Source organism: Tachyglossus aculeatus, chromosome 26 (assembly GCF_015852505.1).
Source record: "Tachyglossus aculeatus isolate mTacAcu1 chromosome 26, mTacAcu1.pri, whole genome shotgun sequence".
Taxonomy (NCBI): Eukaryota; Metazoa; Chordata; class Mammalia; order Monotremata; family Tachyglossidae; genus Tachyglossus; species Tachyglossus aculeatus.
In genome coordinates this window covers 17,776,301-17,797,604 of record NC_052091.1, presented here as the reverse complement: position 1 = coordinate 17,797,604, position 21,304 = coordinate 17,776,301, and the positions used below count along the sequence as shown (strand labels likewise).

The window sequence follows — 21,304 nt, the reverse complement described above, 5'->3', positions numbered from 1 at the left end:
CCAAGTCACACAACTGACAAGTGGCAGAGGCGGGATTTGAACCCGTGACCTCTGACTCCAAAGCCCGGGCTCTTTCCACTGAGCCACGCTGCTTTTCTTTTGACCCCTTCCCTGTGTTCCATCGATGCCCTTTGACCCCTGCCCTTTGTAGCACCCCTGTTCTGCCCATGCCCTTTGACCCCCGCTCTGCTAACACCCCTGGTCCTCCCATGCCCTTTGACCCCCGCTCTGCGTAGAGAAGCAGCGTGGCTCAGTGGAAAGAGCCCGGGCTTTGGTGTCAGGGGTCATGGGTTCGAATCCCGGCTCCACCCATTGTCAGCTGGGTGACTTTGGGCAAGTCACTTCACTTCTCTGGGCCTCAGTTACCCCATCTGGAAAATGGGGATTAGGACTGTGAGCCCCACGTGGGACAACCTGATCACTTTGTAACCTCCCCAGCGCTTAGAACAGTGCTTTGCACATAGTAAGCACTTAATAGATGCTATTATTATTATTATTATTGTTATTATCATCCATGCCCTTTGACCCCTGCCCTGTGTATGACCCCATTCTGCCCATGCCCTTTGATCCCTGCTCTGCTAGCTCCCCTGTTCTGCCCATTCATTCATTCATTCATTCATTCAATCGTATTTATTGAGCGCTTACTGTGTGCAGAGCACTGTACTAAGCGCTTGGGAAGTACAAGTTGGCAACATATGGAGATGGTCCCTACCCAACAACGGGATGCCCCTTGACCCCTGCTCTGCTAGCACCCCTGTTCTGTCTATGCCCTTTGACCCCTGCCCTGTGTAGCACCCCTGTTCTGCCCATTCATTCATTCATTCATTCATTCATTCATTCAATCAATCGTATTTATTGAGCGCTTACTGTGTGCAGAGCACTGTACTAAGCGCTTGGGAAGTACAAGTTGGCAACATATGGAGATGGTCCCTACCCAACAACGGGATGTCCCTTGACCCCTGCCCTGTGTAGCACCCCTGTTCTGCCCATTCATTCATTCATTCAATCGTATTTATTGAGCGCTTACTGTGTGCAGAGCACTGTACTAAGCGCTTGGGAAGTACAAATTGGCAACATATGGAGATGGTCCCTACCCAACAATGGGATGCCCTTTGACCCCTGCTCTGGAAGGACCCCTGTTCTGTCTATGCCCTTTGACCCCTGCCCTGTGTAGCACCCCTGTTCTGCCCATTCATCCATTAATTCAATCGTATTTATTGAGCGCTTACTGTGTGCAGAGCACTGTACTAAGCGCTTGGGAAGTACAAGTTGGCAACATATAGAGACGGTCCCTACCCAACAGTGGGCTCACAGTCTAAATGGGGGAGACAGAGAACAAAACCAAACATACTAACAAAATAAAATAAATAGGGTAGATATGTACAAGTAAAATAAATAAATAAATAGAGTAATCATCATCAATCGTATTTATTGAGCGCTTACTATGTGCACAGCACTGTACTAAGCGCTTGGGAAGTACAGATTGGCAACATATAGAGACAGTCCCTACCCAACAGTGGGCTCACAGTCTAAAAGGGGGAGACAGAGAACAAAACCAAACATACCAACAAAATAAAATAAATAGGATAGATATGTACAAGTAAAATAAATAAATAAATAAATAGAGTAATCATCATCAATCGTATTTATTGAGCGCTTACTATGTGCAGAGCACTGGACTAAGCGCTTGGGAAGTACAGATTGGCAACATATAGAGACAGTCCCTACCCAACAGTGGGCTCTCAGTCTAAAAGGGGGAGACAGAGAACAAAACCAAACATACTAACAAAATAAAATAAATAGGATAGATATGTACAAGTAAAATAAATAGAGTAATAAATCTGTACAAACATATATACAGGTGCTGTGGGGAAGGGAAGGAGGTTAGATGGGGGGATGGAGAGGGGGGCATTTAATAAATGCCATTATTATTAGTATTATTATGTCCGGCCCCCGAAGTTTCCCCGTCCCGTAACTCTTGCCCCTGTTTCCGTTGTCCGCAGGCCGGGGAAGAGGGCCCGGCGTTCCCAGTTGGAAAGCCAAGGGGGTCCGGCCTCCGCGGCCATGGCCCGGGCCGGAGCCTGGGGTCGCCTCAAGTCCCTGCTGAGGAAGGACGAGGCCCCCCTGTTCCTCAACGACGCCGGCGCCTTCGACTTCTCGGACGACGTGGGGGCCGAGGAGGACGTGCCCGGGTTCAACCAGCTCCGCGTGGTGGTGTCGGACGAGGGGCCCGAGGCGGCCGCCAACGGGGACCGTCCGGCCTCCCGGGGGGACGACGGCGACGACGACGACTCCCTGCTGGACCGGGGTTGCCCCCCGCCCGCCGGCCAGCGGGCTCCCGGGGGAGACCCCTGTGACGCCTGCGGCCGGCAGGAAGACCTGCTGAGACAGAAGAAAGTGAAAACCAGGCTGGCCCTGGCCGCCCTCCTCTACCTCCTCTTCATGGTCGGGGAACTTATAGGTGAGCCGTAATAGCAATAATAATGATAATGATGGCGTTTGGTAAGCGCTTGCTAGGTGCCAAGAGCTGCTCTAAGCGCTGGGAGGGACACAAGGTCATTCGTTCATTCAATCGTATTTATTCTGGTGAAACAGAAGAAAGGGAAAACCAGGCTGGTCTTGGCCGCCCTCCTCTACCTCCTCTTTATGGTCGGGGAACTTATAAGTGAGTCATAATAGCAATGATGGCATTTGGTAAGCACTTACTATGTGCCAAGAGCTGCTCTAAGCACTGGGAGGGACACAAGGTCATTCATTCAATCGTATTTATTCTGGTGAAACAGAAGAAAGGGAAAACCAGGCTGGCCCTGGCCGCCCTCCTCTCCCTCCTCTTCATGGTCGGGGAACTTATAGGTGAGTCGTAATAACAATAATAATGATAATGATGGCGTTTGGTAAGTGCTTACTAGGTGCCAAGAGCTGCTCTAAGCGCTGGGAGGGACACAAGGTCATTCATTCGTTCATTCAAGCATATTTATTCTGGTGAAACAGAAGAAAGGGAAAACCAGGCTGGTCTTGGCCGCCCTCCTCTTTATGGTCGGGGACCTTATAGGTGAGTCATAATAACAATAATAATAATAATAATAATGGCATTTGGTAAGCGCTTACTATGTGCCAAGAGCTGCTCTAAGCGCTGGGAGGGACACGAGGTCATTCATTCGTTCATTCAATCGTATTTATTCTGGTGAAACAGAAGAAAGGGAAAACCAGGCTGGTCTTGGCCGCCCTCCTCTCCCTCCTCTTTATGGTCGGGGAACTTATAGGTGAGTCGTAATAACAATAATAATGATAATGATGGCGTTTGGTAAGTGCTTACTAGGTGCCAAGAGCTGCTCTAAGCGCTGGGAGGGACACAAGGTCATTCATTCGTTCATTCAAGCATATTTATTCTGGTGAAACAGAAGAAAGGGAAAACCAGGCTGGTCTTGGCCGCCCTCCTCTTTATGGTCGGGGACCTTATAGGTGAGTCATAATAACAATAATAATAATAATAATAATGGCATTTGGTAAGCGCTTACTATGTGCCAAGAGCTGCTCTAAGCGCTGGGAGGGACACGAGGTCATTCATTCGTTCATTCAATCGTATTTATTCTGGTGAAACAGAAGAAAGGGAAAACCAGGCTGGTCTTGGCCGCCCTCCTCTCCCTCCTCTTTATGGTCGGGGAACTTATAGGTGAGTCGTAATAACAATAATAATGATAATGATGGCGTTTGGTAAGCGCTTACTAGGTGCCAAGAGCTGCTGTAAGCGCTGGGAGGAACACAAGGTCATTCATTCGTTCATTCAATCGTATTTATTCTGGTGAAACAGAAGAAAGGGAAAACCAGGCTGGTCTTGGCCGCCCTCCTCTTTATGGTCGGGGAACTTATAGGTGAGTCATAATAACAATAATAATAATAATAATAATAATAATAATAATAATAATGGCATTTGGTAAGCGCTTACTATGTGCCAAGAGCTGTTCTAAGCGCTGGGAGGGACACAAGGTCATTCATTCGTTCATTCAATCATATTTATTCTGGTGAAACAGAAGAAAGGGAAAACCAGGCTGGCCCTGGCCGCCCTCCTCTACCTCCTCCTCATGGTCAGGGAACTTATAGGTGAGTCGTAATAACAATAATAATGATAATGATGGCGTTTGGTAAGCGCTTGCTAGGTGCCAAGAGCTGCTCTAAGCGCTGGGAGGGACACACAGTCATTCATTCATTCAATCGTATTTATTCTGGTGAAACAGAAGAAAGGGAAAACCAGGCTGGTCCTGGCCGCCCTCCTCTACCTCCTCTTCTTCATGGTCGGGGAACATATAGGTGAGTCATAATAACAATGATGGCATTTGGTAAGCGCTTACTATGTGCCAAGAGCTGCTCTAAGCACTGGGAGGGACACAAGGTCATTCATTCATTCATTCAATTGTATTTATTCTGGTGAAATGGAAGAAAGTGAAAACCAGGCTGGTCTTGGCCGCTCTCCTCTACCTCCTCTTCATGGTTGGGGAACTTATAGGTGAGTCGTAATAACAATAATAATGACAATGATGGCGTTTGGTAAGTGCTTACTAGGTGCCAAGAACTGTTCTAAGCGCTGGGAGGGACACAAGGTCATTCATTCAATCGTATTTATTCTGGCGAAACAGAAAAAAGTGAAAACCAGGCTGGTCCTGGCTGCCCCCCTCTACCTCCTCTTCTTCATGGTCAGGGAACTTATAGGTGAGTTGTAATAACAATAATAATAATAATGATGGTGTTTGATAAGCGCTTACTAGGTGCCAAGAACTGCTGTAAGCGCTGGGAGGGACACAAGGTCATTCATTCATTCATTCAATTGTATTTATTCTGGTGAAACAGAAGAAAGTGAAAACCAGGCTGGTCTTGGCCGCTCTCCTCTACCTCCTCTTTATGATCGGGGAACTTATAGGTGAATCATAATGACAATAATAATAATAACAATAATAATAATAATAATGATGATGGCATTTGGTAAGCGCTTACTAGGTGCCAAGAACTGCTCTAAGCGCTGGGAGGGACACAAGGTCATTCATTCATTCAATCGTATTTATTCTGGTGAAACGGAAGAAAGTGAAAACCGGGCTGGTCCTGGCCGCCCTCCTCTACCTCCTCTTTATGGTCGGGGAACTTATAGGTGAGTCATAATAACAATGATGGCATTTGGTAAGCACTTACTATGTGCCAAGAACTGCTCTAAGCGCTGGGAGGGACACAAGGTCATTCATTCAATCGTATGTATTCTGGTGAAACAGAAGAAAGTGAAAACCGGGCTGGTCCTGGCCGCCCTCCTCTACCTCCTCTTTATGGTCTGGGAACTTATAGGTGAGTCGTAATAACAATAATAATGATAATGATGGTGGTAAGCGCTTACTAGGTGCCAAGAACTGTTCTAAGCGCTGGGAGGGACACAAGGTCATTCATTCAATCGTATTTGTTCTGGTGAAACAGAAGAAAGTGAAAACCGGGCTGGTCCTGGCCGCCCTCCTCTACCTCCTCTTCTTCATGGTCAGGGAACTTATAGGTGAGTCGTAATAACAATAATAATAATAATGGTGATGGCGTTTGGTAAGCGCTTACTAGGTGCCAAGAACTGCTCTAAGCCCTGGGAGGGACACAAGGTCATTCATTCAATCGTATTTATTCTGGTGAAACAGAAGAAAGGGAAAACCGGGCTGGTCTTGGCCGCCCTCCTCTACCTCCTCTTAATGGTTGGGGAGCTTATAGGTGAGTCATAATAATAATGATGGCATTTGGGAAGCGCTTACTATGTGCCAAGAACTGCTCTAAGCGCTGGGAGGGACACAAGGTCATTCATTCATTCATTCAATCGTATTTATTCTGGTGAAACAGAAGAAAGTGAAAACCGCGCTGGTCCTGGCCGCCCTCCTCTACCTCCTCTTCATGGCGGGGGATCTTATAGGTGAGTCGTAATAACAATAATAATAATAATGATGGCGTTTGGTAAGCGCTTACTACGTGCCAAGAACTGTTCTAAGCGCTGGGAAGGACACAAGGTCATTCACTCATTCAATCGTATTTATTGAGCGCTTACTGTGTGCACAGCACTGTACTAAGCCCTTGGAAAGTACAATTCGGCAACAGAGACAATCCCCAGCGCTTAGAACAGTGCATTGCACATAGTAAGCGCTTAACAAATGCCATTATAATTACTATTCTTATTCCCATTTGACAGATGAGGTAACTGAGGCCCAGAGAAGTGAAGTGACTTGCCCAAAGTCACACAGCTGACAGTTGGCGGAGCCGGGATTCGAACCCGTGACCTCTGACTCCAAAGCCCGGGCTCTTTCCACTGAGCCACGCTGCTTCATGGGTCTGTCCGTGCATCTGTCTCTCGCCAGCGCTTAGAACGGGGCTTGTCACAGAGGAAGCGCTTAATACCATTTGGACACCTGTCTACATGTTTTAATAATAACGATGGCATTTGTTAAGCGCTGACTATGTGCCAAGCGCTGTTCTAAGCGCTGGGGGGGGGATACAAGGTGATCAGGTTGTCCCACGTTAGAACGGGGCTTGTCATCCATTCATTCATTCAATCGTATTGAGCGCTTACTGTGCGCAGAGCACTGTACTAAGCGCTTGGCAAGTCCAAGTCGGCAACATATAGGGACGGTCCCTCCCCAACAACAGGCTCACGGTGTAGAAGGGGGAGATGGACGACAAAACAAAACAGGTGGACGGGTGTCAAGTCGTCAGAACAAATAGAATTAATGCTAAATGCCCATCATGAACAAAATAAATAGAATAGTAAATATGTACCCGTAAAATAGAGTAATAAATCTGCACAAATATATACACAGGTGCTGTGGGGAGGGGAAGAGGAGAGCAGACAAGTGGCAGAGCCGGGATTACAGTCCCGGTCCCTCGGACTCCGAGGCCCGGACTCTATCCGCTTGACCAGCGTGGCTCAGTGGAAAGAGCCCGGGCTTTGGAGTCAGAGGTCGTGGGTTCAAATCCCGGCTCCGCCACTTGTCAGCTGGGCGACTTTGGGCAAGTCACTTCACTTCTCGGGGCCTTAGTTGCCTCATCTGGCAACTGGCCCGGAATGCCCTCCCTCCCCACATCCGCCAAACTAGCTCTCTTCCTCCCTTCAAGGCCCTACTGAGAGCTCACCTCCTCCAGGAGGCCTTCCCACACTCAGCCCCTTCCTTCCTCTCCCCCTCGTCCCACTCTCCATCCCCCCGTCTTACCTCCTTCCCTTCCCTACAGCACCTATATATACATATATGTTTGTACATATTTATTACTCTATTTATTTATCAATCAATCAGTCAATCAATTGTATTTATTTTACTTGTACATATCTATTCTATTTATTTTATTTTGTTAGTATGTTTGGTTTTGTTCTCTGTCTCCCCCTTCTAGACTGTGAGCCCACTGTTGGGTAGGGACTGTCTCTATATGTTGCCAACTTGTACTTCCCAAGCGCTTAGTACAGTGCTCTGCACACAGTAAGCGCTCAATAAATACGATTGATGATGATGATGATGTACATATTTATTACTCTATTTATTTTACTTGTACATATCTATTCTATTTATTTTATTTTGTTAATATGTTTGGTTTTGTTCTCTGTCTTCCCCTTCTAGACTGTGAGCCCGCTGTTGGGTAGGGACTGTCTCTATATGTTGCCAACTTGTATTTCCCAAGCGCTTAGTACAGTGCTCCGCACACAGTAAGCGCTCAATAAATACGATTGATTGATTCAAATCCCGGCTCCGCCACTTGTCAGCCGTGTGACCTTGGGCTAGTCACTTCACTTCTCCGGGCCTCAGTTCCCTCATCTGGAAAATGGGGATGAAGACTGTGAGCCCCCCGTGGGACAACCTGATCATCATCATCATCATCAATCGTATTTATTGAGCGCTTACTGTGTGCGGAGCGCTGCACTAAGCGCTTGGGAAGTACAAGTTGGCAACATATAGAGACAGTCCCTACCCAACAGTGGGCTCACAGCAACCTGATCACCTTGTATCCCCCCCGCCAGCGCTTAGAACAGTGCTTTGCACATAGTAAGCGCTTATTAATGCCATCATCATTGTTATTATATTAATGAAATAAAATAGAAGAAATAGGTACAAGTGAAATAAATAAAAAAAGGAGTTGTGGGAATTTCTGGGCGGGTGACTGCTCGTTCTGGTCGTTGGTTCTCACCGGAGCGAGAAACGAGGGCCTGAACTCACTGTTCTCTGTGCAAATTAGAGTCCAGCGTGGAAACATATTTATGTTGCTCCTTTTGTTTGGCCAGCGGGTTGTCTGAGGACTCGGTGGTGTGGTTTTTCCGTACCTATTAAACCCCCAAAATCAACGGACAGGGCACAGCCGTTGAGTGGAAAATGCCGCTGTCTTGCCAGGTGTTCGGTGGAGTCACCGTTCCTTACCTCTTCCACACTCCTAACTCTAGACGGAGAACTTGGGCCGGTGTTTTGAGCGAAAGCTGCCGTTTCTGCTCTTCAGAGTAGGACGCTCAGTCAATCGTATTTATTTATTGAGCGCTTACTGTGTGCACGGCACAATCAATCAATCAATCGTATTGATTGAGCGCTTACCGCGTGCAGAGCACTGTACGAAGCGCTTGGGAAGTCCAAGTTGGCAACACATAGAGACGGTCCCTACCCAACAACGGGCTCACAGGCTAGAAGACAGTGCCCTTAACTTCGCGTCTTTTAGACTGGGAGCCCACTGTTGGGTAGGGACTGTCTCTATATGTTGCCAACTTGGACTTCCCAAGCGCTTAGTACAGTGCTCTGCACACAGTAAGCGCTCAATAAATTTGATTTGATTGATTGATGGTAGTAATCGATCAACGTAGAGAAGCAGCGTGGCTCAGAGGAAAGAGCCCGGGCTTTGGAGTCAGAGGTCGTGGGTTCAAATCCCGGCTCCGCCACTTGTCAGCTGGGTGACTTTGGGCAAGTCACTTCACTTCTCTGGGCCTCAGTTCCCTCATCTGGAAAATGGGGGTGAAGACTGTAACCCACCTTGTAACCTCCCCAGCGCTTAGAACGGTGTAGTTTTTAGAGAAGCAGCGTGGCTCAGCGGAAGGAGCCCGGGCTTTGGAGTCAGAGGTCGTGGGTTCAAATCCCGGCTCCGCCACTTGTCAGCTGGGTGACTTTGGGCAAGTCACTTCACTTCTCTGGGCCTCAGTTTCCTCACCTGTAAACTGGGGATTAATGTGAGCCCCCCCCGTGGGACAACCTGATCACCTTGTAACCTCCCCAGTGCTCAGAACGGTGCTTGGCACATAGTTTTTAGAGAAGCAGCGTGGCTCATTGGAAAGAGCCCGGGCTTTGGAGTCAGAGGTCTTGGGTTCAAATGCCGGCTCCGCCAATTGTCAGCTGTGTGACTTTGGGCAAGTCACTTCACTTCTCTGGGCCTCAGTTCCCTCATCTGGAAAATGGGGATTAATGTGAGCCCCCCCATGGGACAACCTGATCACCTTGTAACCTCCCCAGCGCTTAGAACAGTGCTTGGCACATAGTTTTTAGAGAAGCAGCGTGGCTCAGCGGAAAGAGCCCGGGCTTTGGAGTTAGAGGTCGTGGGTTCAAATCCCAGCTCTGCCAATTGTCAGCTGTGTGACTTTGGGCAAGTCACTTAACTTCTCTGTGCCTCAGTTCCCTCATCTGTGAAATGGGGATTAAGACTGTGAGCCCCCCGTGGGACAACCTGATCACCTTGTATCCTCCCAGCGCTTAGTAAGCACTTAACAAGTACCATCATTATTATTATTATTACTAACTAGCGTATTTATTGAGCGTTTACTGGGCACAGAGGACTGTACTAAGCACTTGGGAGAGTAATAATGATAATAATAATGATGATGATGGCATTTGTTAAGCGCTTACTATGTGCAAAGCACTGTCCTAAGTGCTGGGGGGGGATACAAGGTGATCAGGTTGTCCCACGTGGGGCTCACAGTCTTAATCCCCATTTTACAGATAAGGGAACCGAGGCTCAGAGAATAATAATAATAATAATAATAATGTTGGCATTTGTTAAGCGCTTTCTATGTGCAAAGCACTGTCCTAAGCGCTGGCAGGGGGATACAAGGTGATCAGGTTGTCCCACGTGGGGCTCACAGTCTTAATCCCCATTTTACAGATGAGGGAACCGAGGCTCAGAGAAGTGAAGTGACTTGCCTAAGGTCGCACAGCAGACTTGTGGCGGAGCCAGGATTAGAACCCATGACCTCTGGCTCCCAAGCCCGGGCTCTTTCCACGGAGCCACGCTCTTCTCACTGTAACAGAGTTGGTCGACTTATTCCCTGCCCACAAGGAGCTTACATTCTGGAGGGAGAGACAAACATTAACATAAATAAATGTTAGGTAAGTATGGTGGGGCTGAGGGAGGGGTGAATAAAAGAAGCAAATCCAAATGCAAGGGCGAGTAATAACGTTTCCAGGGCATTTTTTATTACGGTAATAAATGTTTTATTACTACAGTGCAGTTTCATCGAAATTCAAGTCGTGGAACATTGGGTCATAACCTTTAAAGATGTTTTTTTAAGCCGGAGTTGGGTGTTCCTCAGGGTAATATTTCAGTATAATAAGTGTATATATATATATGTATATATTATATATGTTTGTACATATTTATTACTCTATTTATTCATTACTCTATTTATTTATTTATTTATTTTACTTGTACATATCTATTCTATTTATTTTATTTTGTTAGTATGTTTGGTTTTGTTCTCTGTCTCCCCCCTTCTAGACTGTGAGCCCACTGTTGGGTAGGGACTGTCTCTATATGTTGCCAATTTGTACTTCCCAAGGGCTTAGTACAGTGCTCTGCACATAGTAAGCGCTCAATAAATACGATTGATGATGATGATGATGATGAAGTGTCCGCGGCCTTGTATCCCAGTTTAGGAGCAGTCTTAATTTCTCCTCGGCTAAATCCTGAGGAGAAAAAAGAATCACCTTTCTTTATTTGCACAAAGGAGGTACTGAAATCTGCCATTTGCTGAAGGTTTGGTCAACACTCGAGTCAGTTTTGTTTTAAACGTTTCCTCGGGGCTCAATGGAAAGAGCCCGGCCTCGGGAGTCAGAGATCGTGGGTTCAAATCCCGCCACCGCCAACTGTCAGCCGTGTGACTTGGGGCAAGTCGCGTGGCTTCTCTGGGCCTCAGTTCCCTCATCCGTAAAATGGGGATGAAGACTGTGAGCCCCACGGGGGACAACCTGATTTCCTCGCCTCCTCCCCAGCGCTTAGAACCGTGCTCTGCACATAGTACGTGCTTAATAAATGCCATTATTATTATTATTCTTTTATTAGAAAGGGTTGGAGTGACCTTTTCCCTCTGAGTGATATTTCTGTCTGCAGCCAGGGCTCCCTGCGGACAATCGAGGACTTTTATTTGCACTTATTTGCTTAACAAATGCCATTATTATTATTATTATCATTATTATCTTGTCGGGTACTCGAAGGACTGTGCTGTGATACGCCGCTTAACTCGACGGACAATATTAAACAGTTAACCTGGGGTGTATTTAGAGTTAAGCTTTTCGGATGGAGAATAAGTATTAGTGCTTTAAAGTTGGAACCACGGATCAGTTTCTGCCTACAGAAACAAGCAAAAATCCTTTTTTTTAGGTGTATTTGGATGTCTTTACTAGAAATTAGTATTTGAAATGGCTCTTTTCGCTCGCCCAACTCCTGAGAATTTTGCTGACGTGATTACAGTCATAATCCAAATTCACACCTGAATACTTTCGCTGATAGAGATGTTCTGTGCAAAATAGTGATTTTTTTTCTTCTGTTAATCGAAAAATGAGTTCTTTGTTCTACCACGGTCAGTTTCAGAGTCCTTCAGTCCTAATTTACCCATTCCAAATGGAAAAATGAGTTCTTTGTTCTACCATGGTCAGTTTAAGGGTCCTTCAGTCATCATTTACCCATTCCAAATGTGCAGTAAATGTGTCTAATAATGATAATGATGGTATTTTTTAAGCGCTTATTATGTGCAAAGCACTGTTCTAAGCGCTGGGGAGGTTACAAGGTGATCCGGTTGTCCCACGGGGGGCTCACAGTCTTCATCCCCATTTTCCAGATGAGGGAACTGAGGCCCAGAGAAGTGAAGCGACTTGCCCAAAGTCACACAGCCGATAAGCGTCGGGGCCAGGATTAGAACCCATGACCTCTCACTCCCAAGCCCGGGCATTTTCCGCTAAAGCCACGCTGCTTCTCCGGACAGCACAGTCGCATTTGATCCAGATTACCAACCAGGTTTAAGAGAGGCGATGTTCGTACCATCTAGTGTGGCTCAGTGGAAATCAATCAATCAATCAATCGTATTTATTGAGCGCTTACTGTGTGCAGAGCACTGTCCTAAGCGCTTGGGAAGTCCAAGTTGGCAACATATAGAGACGGTCCCTACCCAACAGTGGGCTCACAGAAAGAGCCCGGGCTTTGGAGTCCGAGGTCATGGGTTCAAATTCCGGCTCCGCCAATTGTCAGCTGTGTGACTTTGGGCAAGTCATTTCTCTTCTCTGGGCCTCAGTTGCCTCATCTGTAAAATGGGGATGGAGACTGTGAGCCCCCCGTGGGACCACCTGATCACCTTGTAACCCCCCCAGCGCTTAGAACAGTGGTTTGCACATAGTAAGTGCTTAATAAATGCCCTCATCATTACTATTATTATGGAGATGAAGAGTCAGAAGTGTTTTCAGTATCCACCTTGAGTGAGTTTGTATTTGCAACTTCACCTTGCACCAGCGCTTAGAACAGTGCCCAGCGCTTCGAACAGTGCTTTGCACATAGTAAGCGCTTAACAAATACCATCATTTGGTATTTCCATCCCCCCCATCTTACCTCCTTCCCTTCCCCACAGCACCTGTATATATGTATATATGTTTGTACATATTTATTACTCTATTTATTAATTTATTTTGTACATATCTATTCTATTTATTTTATTTTGTTAGTATGTTTGGTTTTGTCTCCCCCTTTAGACTGTGAGCCCACTGTTGGGTAGGGACTGTCTCTATATGTTGCCAATTTGTACCTCCCAAGCGCTTAGTACAGTGCTCTGCACACAGTAAGCGCTCAATAAATACGATTGATGATGATGATCGTTATTATTATGATTATTATTGTCCCTAGATTCCACATTTTGGGCAGTTGGTTTCAAACCCCTTGCGAAAGGCAGTTACGTTGCCAACTTGTACTTCCCAAGTGCTTAGTACAGTAACAAATACCATCATCATCATCATTATTATGATTATTATTGTCCTTAGATTCCACATTTTGGGCAGTTGGTTTCAAATCCCTTGTGAAAGGCAGTTATGTTGCCAACTTGTACTTCCCAAGCGCTTAGTACAGTAACAAATACCATCATCATCATCATTATTATGATTATTATTGTCCCTAGATTCCACATTTAGGGGAGTTGGTTTCAAACCCCTTGCGAAAGGCAGTTATGTTGCCAACTTGTACTTCCCAAGCGCTTAGTACAGTGTCCTGCACGCAGTAAGCGCTCAATAAAGACGATTGAATGGATGAAAGGAAGAAGTGAGGAAAAATCCACAGAATGCCAAGTAACTTCTGAAGGGAATGTGAGGTTAGAATTAAGGTCGGCAGCGCTACCACCAATGCTGGCGCTCGTCACCGCAGGGTGAAGTGTCCGTACGGAGCATTTTCTACGAATAGTAGCATTCATTCCTTCAATCATATTTATTGAGCGCTTACTGTGTGCAGAGCACTGTACTAAGCGCTTGGGAAGTACAAGTTGGCAACATCTAGAGACGGTCCCTACCCAACAGGGGGCTATAATGATGGTATTTTTTAGACTGTGAGCCCACTGTGGGTAGGGACCGTCTCTATATGTTGCCAACTTGGACTTCCCAAGAGCTTAGTACAGTGCTCTGCACACAGTAAGCGCTCAATAAATATGATTGATTGATTCTCTGGGCCTCAGTTACCTCATCTGTAAAATGGGGATTAAAACTGTGAGCCCCCAGTGGGACAACCTGATCACCTTGTAACCTCCCCAGCGCTTAGAACAGTGCTTTGCACATAGTAAGCGCTTAATAAATGCCATCGTTATTATTATTATTCTCTGTGCCTCAGTTCCCTCATCTGGAAAATGAGGATTAAGACTGTGAGCCCCGCGTGGCACAACCTGATCAAACTGTAACCTCCCCCAGCGCTTAGCACAGTGCTTTGCACATAGTAAGCGCTTAATAAATGCTATCATTATTATTATTATTATTGTTAAAATAGCATAGCTATCGGGAAGAACTTACAGAGACTAGAGAAGCAGCGTGGCTCAGTGGAAAGAGCCCGGGCTTCAGAGTCAGGAGTCACGGGTTCAAATCCTGGCTCCGCCACTTGTCAGCTGGGGACTTTGGGCAAGTCACTTCGCTTCTCTGGGCCTCAGTTCCCTCATCTGGAAAATGGGGATGAAGACTGTGAGCCCCGTGTGGGACAACCTGATCAAATTGTAACCTCCCCAGTGCTTAGAACAGTGCTTTGCACATAGTAAGCACTTAATCAATGCTATCATTATTATTATTAAAACAGCATAGCTATCGGGAAGAACTTACAGAGACTAGAGAAGCAGCGTGGCTCAGTGGAAAGAGCCCGGGCTTCAGAGTCAGGAGTCACGGGTTCAAATCCCGGCTCCGCCACTTGTCAGCTGGGTGACTTTGGGCAAGTCACTTCGCTTCTCTGGGCCTCAGTTCCCTCATCTGGAAAATGGGGATGAAGACTGTGAGCCCTGTGTGGGACAACCTGATCAAATTGTAACCTCCCCAGCGCTTAGAACAGTGCTTTAAATAATAATGATGGCATTTATTAAGCGCTTACTATGTGCAAAGCTTTGTAAATGCCATAAAAAAAACTTTCAGTAAGGGAGTGAATTACCAAAGGAAGCTGCCTGCGGCCTCTCTGTTTTAGGACGTTTTTTGAAAAGAACTGATGTAGCTATGGCTTTATGGGTTTAGTTTCATGGGCCCTTTTTTGAACGCAGGGGGATGGACTGAGTGACCTCTCAGAGACTCTTCCAATCCTTGGATTGTGCATTTTGTTTTTCGTTTCAGTTCAGCGGAGTGGCATTCACTGTTCCCGACTCATTCGTAACATCTGTTCCCTCAGGTTTTTAACGTGGTTGACTGACTTCATCTTCCTCCACGTCAGCTTCCCGCCTCTCCTTCTCTCCCCACCCCAGCACTTTAATCAATCAATCAATCAATCGTATTTATTGAGCGCTTACTGTGTGCAGAGCACACAGTGTACTAAGCGCTTGGGAAGTACAAGTTGGCAACAAATAGAGACAGTCCCTACCCAACAGCGGGCTCGCAGTCTAAAAGGGGGAGACAGAGAACAAAACCAAACATACTAACAAAATAAAATAAATAGAATAGATAGGTACCAGTAAACTTGTACACTTTACTTCCCTGCCACCAAAATCCCTCTGAGCCGAAATCCCTCTGAACCGAACTTCAGTATGGAAACCCTGGGCCCCCAAGGAAGCGTATTCAGAAATACTTAGAACATGCAAAATGTGACGATTCTGCCTCTTCTATTCGCAAGAAAATCTTCTTTAATGAATGCTGGGTTACTATTTTTCACGATTTTTAAAAACCAGGGCCAGATTCCGTTTTTTTTTTCTCCCTAATGGGTCAACCTCCACCAATTCATTCATTCAGTCGTATTTATTGAGCGCTGACTGTGTGCAGAGCACTGTACTAAGCGCTTGGGAAGTACAAGTTAGCAACATATGGAGACGGTCCCTACCCAACAGCGGGCTCACAATTGTCCCAAGGTGGCAGATTCATTCATTCATTCAATCGTATTTATTAAGCGCTGACTGTGTGCAGAGCACTGTACTAAGCGCTTGGGAAGTACAAGTTGGCAACATATGGAGACGGTCCCTACCCAACAGCGGGCTCACAATTGTCCCAAGTTGGCAGATTCATTCATTCATTCAATCATATTTATTGAGCGCTTACTGTGTGCAGAGCACTGTACTAAGCGCTTGGGAAGTACAAGTTAGCAACATACGGAGACGATCCCTACCCAACAGCGGGCTCACAATTGTCCCAAGTTGGCAGATTCATTCATTCATTCAATCGTATTTATTGAGCGCTTACTATGTGCAGAGCACTGTACTAAGCGCTTGGGAAGTACAAGTTGGCCACATGTAGAGACGGGCCCTACCCGACAGCGGGCTCACAGTCTAGAGCTCGTCTCTGCCCACAGCTCTTCTCCGGTCTAGAGGGAAAGACTGAAATTAAAATATTAAAAAATAGCAATTTGTTCGATCTTCAGGGTAAGAGGACTTTGTCTGCGGGGGATTCCTCCAAAAATGAAAGGATAAGAGATGAGTTGCCAACTTGTACTTCCCAAGCGCTTAGTCCAGTGCTCTGCACACAGTAAGCGCTCAATAAATCCGACTGAATGAATGAATGAAAAGAATCGGCCAGGGATATTTATTGAGCACTTACTGTGTGCAGAGCACTGGACTAAGCGCTTGGGAAGTCCAAGACGGCAACATATGGAGACGGTCCCTACCCAACTTAGTTGCCAACTTAGTACAGTGCTCTGCACACAGTAAGCGCTCAATAAATACGATTGATTGATTGATTGATTGATTGAGTTGGGCAGAAGTTGTCAATCGGTCCTGAAGCCAGGAGGGAAGAGGATTGTAGGTTTAATAAAAAGTCAAGCGCTCAATAAATACGATTGAATGAAGAATTGAATTTCTAGACTGTGAGCCCGCTGTTGGGTAGGGACCGTCTCTAGATGTTGCTGACTTGGACTTCCCAGGCGCTTAGTACAGTGCTCTGCACACAGTAAGCGCTCAATAAGTATGATAGAATGAATGAATGAATGAATGAAGGGCACCTAGTCACTGCGGCGGTGACACAGGGTTTGGAAATGCCAAAAGATTTAGCTTTCCGGCTTTAATCGGAAAATCAGCTGTTTGAACAAAAGCTGCAGTTTGATGATGCATTTAATTTCCTTTTATGTCGTGGCCTAATTATAGTAGGCTGTCGCACACCCTTTCCGCATATTTCTGATGTTATCCACAGTTCCTTAAGTTAATCAACTATTTTAATAGGTTTTTTAATGGTTTTTTTTGTGTGTGTGTGAGCGTGTGTGTGGTATTTAAGTGCTTACTATGTGCCAGGCATGGTACTGAGTGCTGGGGATAGAAACAGGAAAATCCAGTTGGCCGCAGTCCCTATCCCACACGGAGTTTAATCAATCAATCAATCAATCGTATTTATTGAGCGCTTACTGTGTGCAGAGCACTGGACTAAGTTGGCAACATAGAGAGACAGGCCCGACCCAACAGTGGGCTCACAGTCCACACTATCAAGCGCTTAGTACAGTGCTCTGCACACAGTAAGCGCTCAATAAATACGATTGATTGATTATCAATCCCTGTTTTACAGAGGAGGAAACTGAGGCGGAGAGAAGGGAAGTGACTTGCTCAAGGTAACCCAGCAGTCAAGTGGTGGTGCCGGGATTGGAACCCAGGTCCACCTGACCCACCCACCCCCAGACCCCAGGCTCAGTAGTAATTGTGGTCTTCGTTAAGCGCTTACTATGTGCCAGGCACGGCGTGGCTCAGTGGAAAGAGCACGGGCTTGGGAGTCCGAGGCCATGGGTTCGAATGCCGACTCCACCAATTGTCAGCAGTGGTTTGGGCAAGTCACTTCACTTCTCTGTGCCTCAGTTATCTCATCTGTAAAATGGGGATTAAGACTGTGAGCCCCCTGTGGGGCAAGCGCTTAATAAGTGCCATTATTATTACTAAGTGCTGGGGTGGATACAGGCAAATCAAGGTGGACACAGTCCCTGACCCACATGGGACTCACAGTCTCAATCCCCATTTTCCAGATGGGGTAACTGAGGCACAGAGAGTGAAGTGACTTGCCCCAAGTCCCACAGCAGACCAGGGGTGGCGCCGGGATTAGAACCCAGAGCCGCCTGATCCCCAGGCCCGTACTCAATCCACTAGGCCACTCTGCATCTTAGTGCTCGTTATCTTATCCCAACTCCACCACATGTCTGCTGTGTAACCTTGGGCAAGTCACTTAACTGCTCTAAGCCTCAGTTCCCTCATCTGGAAAATGGGGATGAAGACTGTGAGCCCCCCGTGGGACAACTTGATCACCTTGTATTCCCCCTCCAGCGCTTAGAACAGTGCTCTGCACGTAGTAAGCACTTAACAAATGCCATCATTATTATTATTTCAAGGCTTCTCTATTCTGGGCCTCAATTTATTATTATTATTATTATTTCAAGGCTTCTCTATTCTGGGCCTCAATTTATTATTATTATTATTATTATTATTTCAAGGCCTCTCTATTCTGGGCCTCAATTTATTATTATTATTATTATTATTATTATTATTATTATTTCAAGGCTTCTCTATTCTGGGCCTCAATTTATTATTATTATTATTATTGTTATTGTTATTATTATTATTATTATTTCAAGGCTTCTCTATTCTGGGCCTCAATTTATTGTTATTATTATTATTATTATTATTATTATTTCAAGGCCTCTCTATTCTGGGCCTCAATTTATTATTATTATTATTATTATTATTATTATTATTTCAAGGCTTCTCTATTCTGGGCCTCAATTTATTATTATTATTATTATTATTATTATTATTATTATTATTATTATTATTTCAAGGCTTCTCTGTTCTGGGCCTCAATTTATTATTATTATTATTATTATTATTATTATTATTATTATTATTATTATTTCAAGGCCTCTCTATTCTGGGCCTCAATTTATTATTATTATTATTATTATTATTATTTCAAGGCTTCTCTATTCTGGGCCTCAATTTATTATTATTATTATATTATTATTATCATTATTATTATTATTATTTCAAGGCTTCTCTATTCTGGGCCTCAATTTATTATTATTATTATTATTGTTATTATTTCAAGGCTTCTCTATTCCGGGCCTCAATTTATTATTATTATTATTATTATTATTATTATTATTATTATTATTATTATTATTATTATTATTTCAAGGCTTCTCTATTCTGGGCCTTAATTTTTTTCTTTTCCCCGCTTCCATCTAAGGTGGGTATATTGCCAACAGCCTAGCGATCATGACAGACGCCCTTCACATGCTCACGGACCTTAGTGCTATCATCCTCACCTTGCTGGCTTTGTGGCTGTCTTCAAAATCGCCAACCAAAAGATTCACCTTTGGATTCCACCGCTTGGGTAAGTGCCTTTTTAAGTTTCTTCCTGTTTCTAGTAATAATAATAATAATAATAATAATAATGATGGCATTTATTAAGCGCTTACCATGTGCAAAGCACTGTTCTAAGCGCTGGGGAGGTCACAAGGTGATCAGGTTGTGTAATCCCTCTAGGCTGGAAGCTCGTTACGGGCAGGGAACATATCTGCCACCTCTTTTGTATCATTTTCTCCCAAGCGCTTATTACAGCGCTCTCTGCGCACAGTAAGCGCTCAACAAATACCATTGTTGATGATGATGATAATCCACCAGTGCCCTGTTACGGTAGTTACGGTAAGCGCTTAATAATAACTGCCATCATTTATAAAGTGCGGAGAAGCAGGGTGGCTCAGTGGAAAGAGCCCGGGCTTTGGAGTCAGAGGTCATGGGTTCAAATCCCGGCTCCACCACTTATCAGCTGTGTGACTGTGGGAAGGTACTTCACTTCTCTGGGCCTCAGTCACCTCATCTGGAAAATGGGGATGAAGACTGTGAGCCCTCCGTGGGACAACTTGATCACCTTATTAACCTCCCCAGTGCTTAGAACAGTGCTTTGCACATAGTAAGCGCTTAATAAATGCTATTATTATTATTATTATTATTATTACTATGTGCAAAGCACTGTTCTAAGCTCTGGGGAGGTTACAAGGTGATCAGGTTGTCCCACGGGGGGCTCTCAGTCTTAATCGCTTAAGCATTCACTGTGTGCAGAGCTCTGTACTGCTTAATACATAGGCAGTAATATATACTGCAAAATATACTGCTATCCCTGCTGCTAGTATATTAATATATACTAAGCAATGCTGCTTAATATACAGGGTACAGTATGAAAGCTGGTTAGGCCACGAGGCCAAGGGGTCTGCCGGTATTTTCATTAATATATACTAATTAACGCTGCTATTCCTGCTGCTAGTCTATTAATATATACTAAGCAATACTGCTTAATAAATAGGGTACAGTATCAAAGCTGGTTAGGCCACAAGGCCAAGGGGTCTGCCGGTATTTTCATTAATATATACTAATTAACGCTGCTATTCCTGCTGCTAGTCTATTAATATATACTAAGCAATACTGCTTAATAAATAGGGTACAGTATCAAAGCTGGTTAGGCCGCGAGGCCAAGGGGTTTGCCGGTATTTTCATTAATATAGACTAATTAACGCTGCTATTCCTGCTGATAGTCTGTTAATATATACTAAGCAATACTGCTTAATATATAGGGTACAGTATCAAAGCTGGTTAGGCCGTGAGGCCAAGGGGTTTGCCGGTATTTTCATTAGTATGTACTAATTAACGCTGCTATTTCTGCTGCTAATCTATTAATATATACTAAGCAATGCTGCTTAATATATAGGGTACAGTATCAAAGGCGGTTAGGCCGCGAGGCCAAGGGGTTTGCCGGTATTTTCATTAATATATACTAATTAACGCTGCTATTTCTGCTGCTAGTCTATTAATATATACTAAGCAATGCTGCTTAATATATAGGGTACAGTATCAAAGGCGGTTAGGCCGCGAGGCCAAGGGGTTTGCCAGTATTTTCATTAATATATACTAATTAACGTTGCTATTCCTGCTGCTAGTCTATTAATATATACTAAACAATACTACTTAATATATAGGGTACAGTATCAAAGCTGGTTAGGCTGCGAGGCCAAGGGGTCTGCCGGTATTTTCATTAATATATACTAATTAACGCTGCTATTCCTGCTGCTAGTCTGTTAATATGTACTAAGCAATACTGCTTAATAAATAGGGTACAGTATCAAAGCTGTATCCCCCCAGCGCTTAGAACAGGGCTGTGCACATAGTAAGCGCTTAACAAATACCATCATTATATAGGGTACATTATCAAAGCTGGTTAGGCCGCAAGGCCAAGGGGTCTGCCAGTATTTTCATTAATATATACTAATTAACGCTGCTATTCCCGCTGCTAGTCTATTAACATATACTAAGCAATACTGCTTAATAAATAGGGTACAGTATCAAATCTGGTTAGGCCGCGAGGCGAAGGGGCTTGCCGGTATTTTCATTAATATATACTAATTAATGCTG

General features: G+C 44.9%; 1 protein-coding gene across 1 annotated transcript in view; it reads left to right on the top strand.

Moving 5' to 3' along the window:
- Positions 1-2,006: 2,006 nt before the first annotated feature.
- SLC30A4 (solute carrier family 30 member 4) overlaps positions 2,007-21,304 on the top strand; it is a 43,311-nt gene continuing 24,013 nt past the window's right edge. Inside the window, exons 1-2 of the mRNA XM_038767244.1 lie at positions 2,007-2,461; positions 19,086-19,232. Coding sequence (XP_038623172.1) covers positions 2,065-2,461; positions 19,086-19,232 — 544 coding nt within the window. The 5' untranslated portion in view covers positions 2,007-2,064. The remainder of the gene's footprint in view (positions 2,462-19,085; positions 19,233-21,304) is intronic.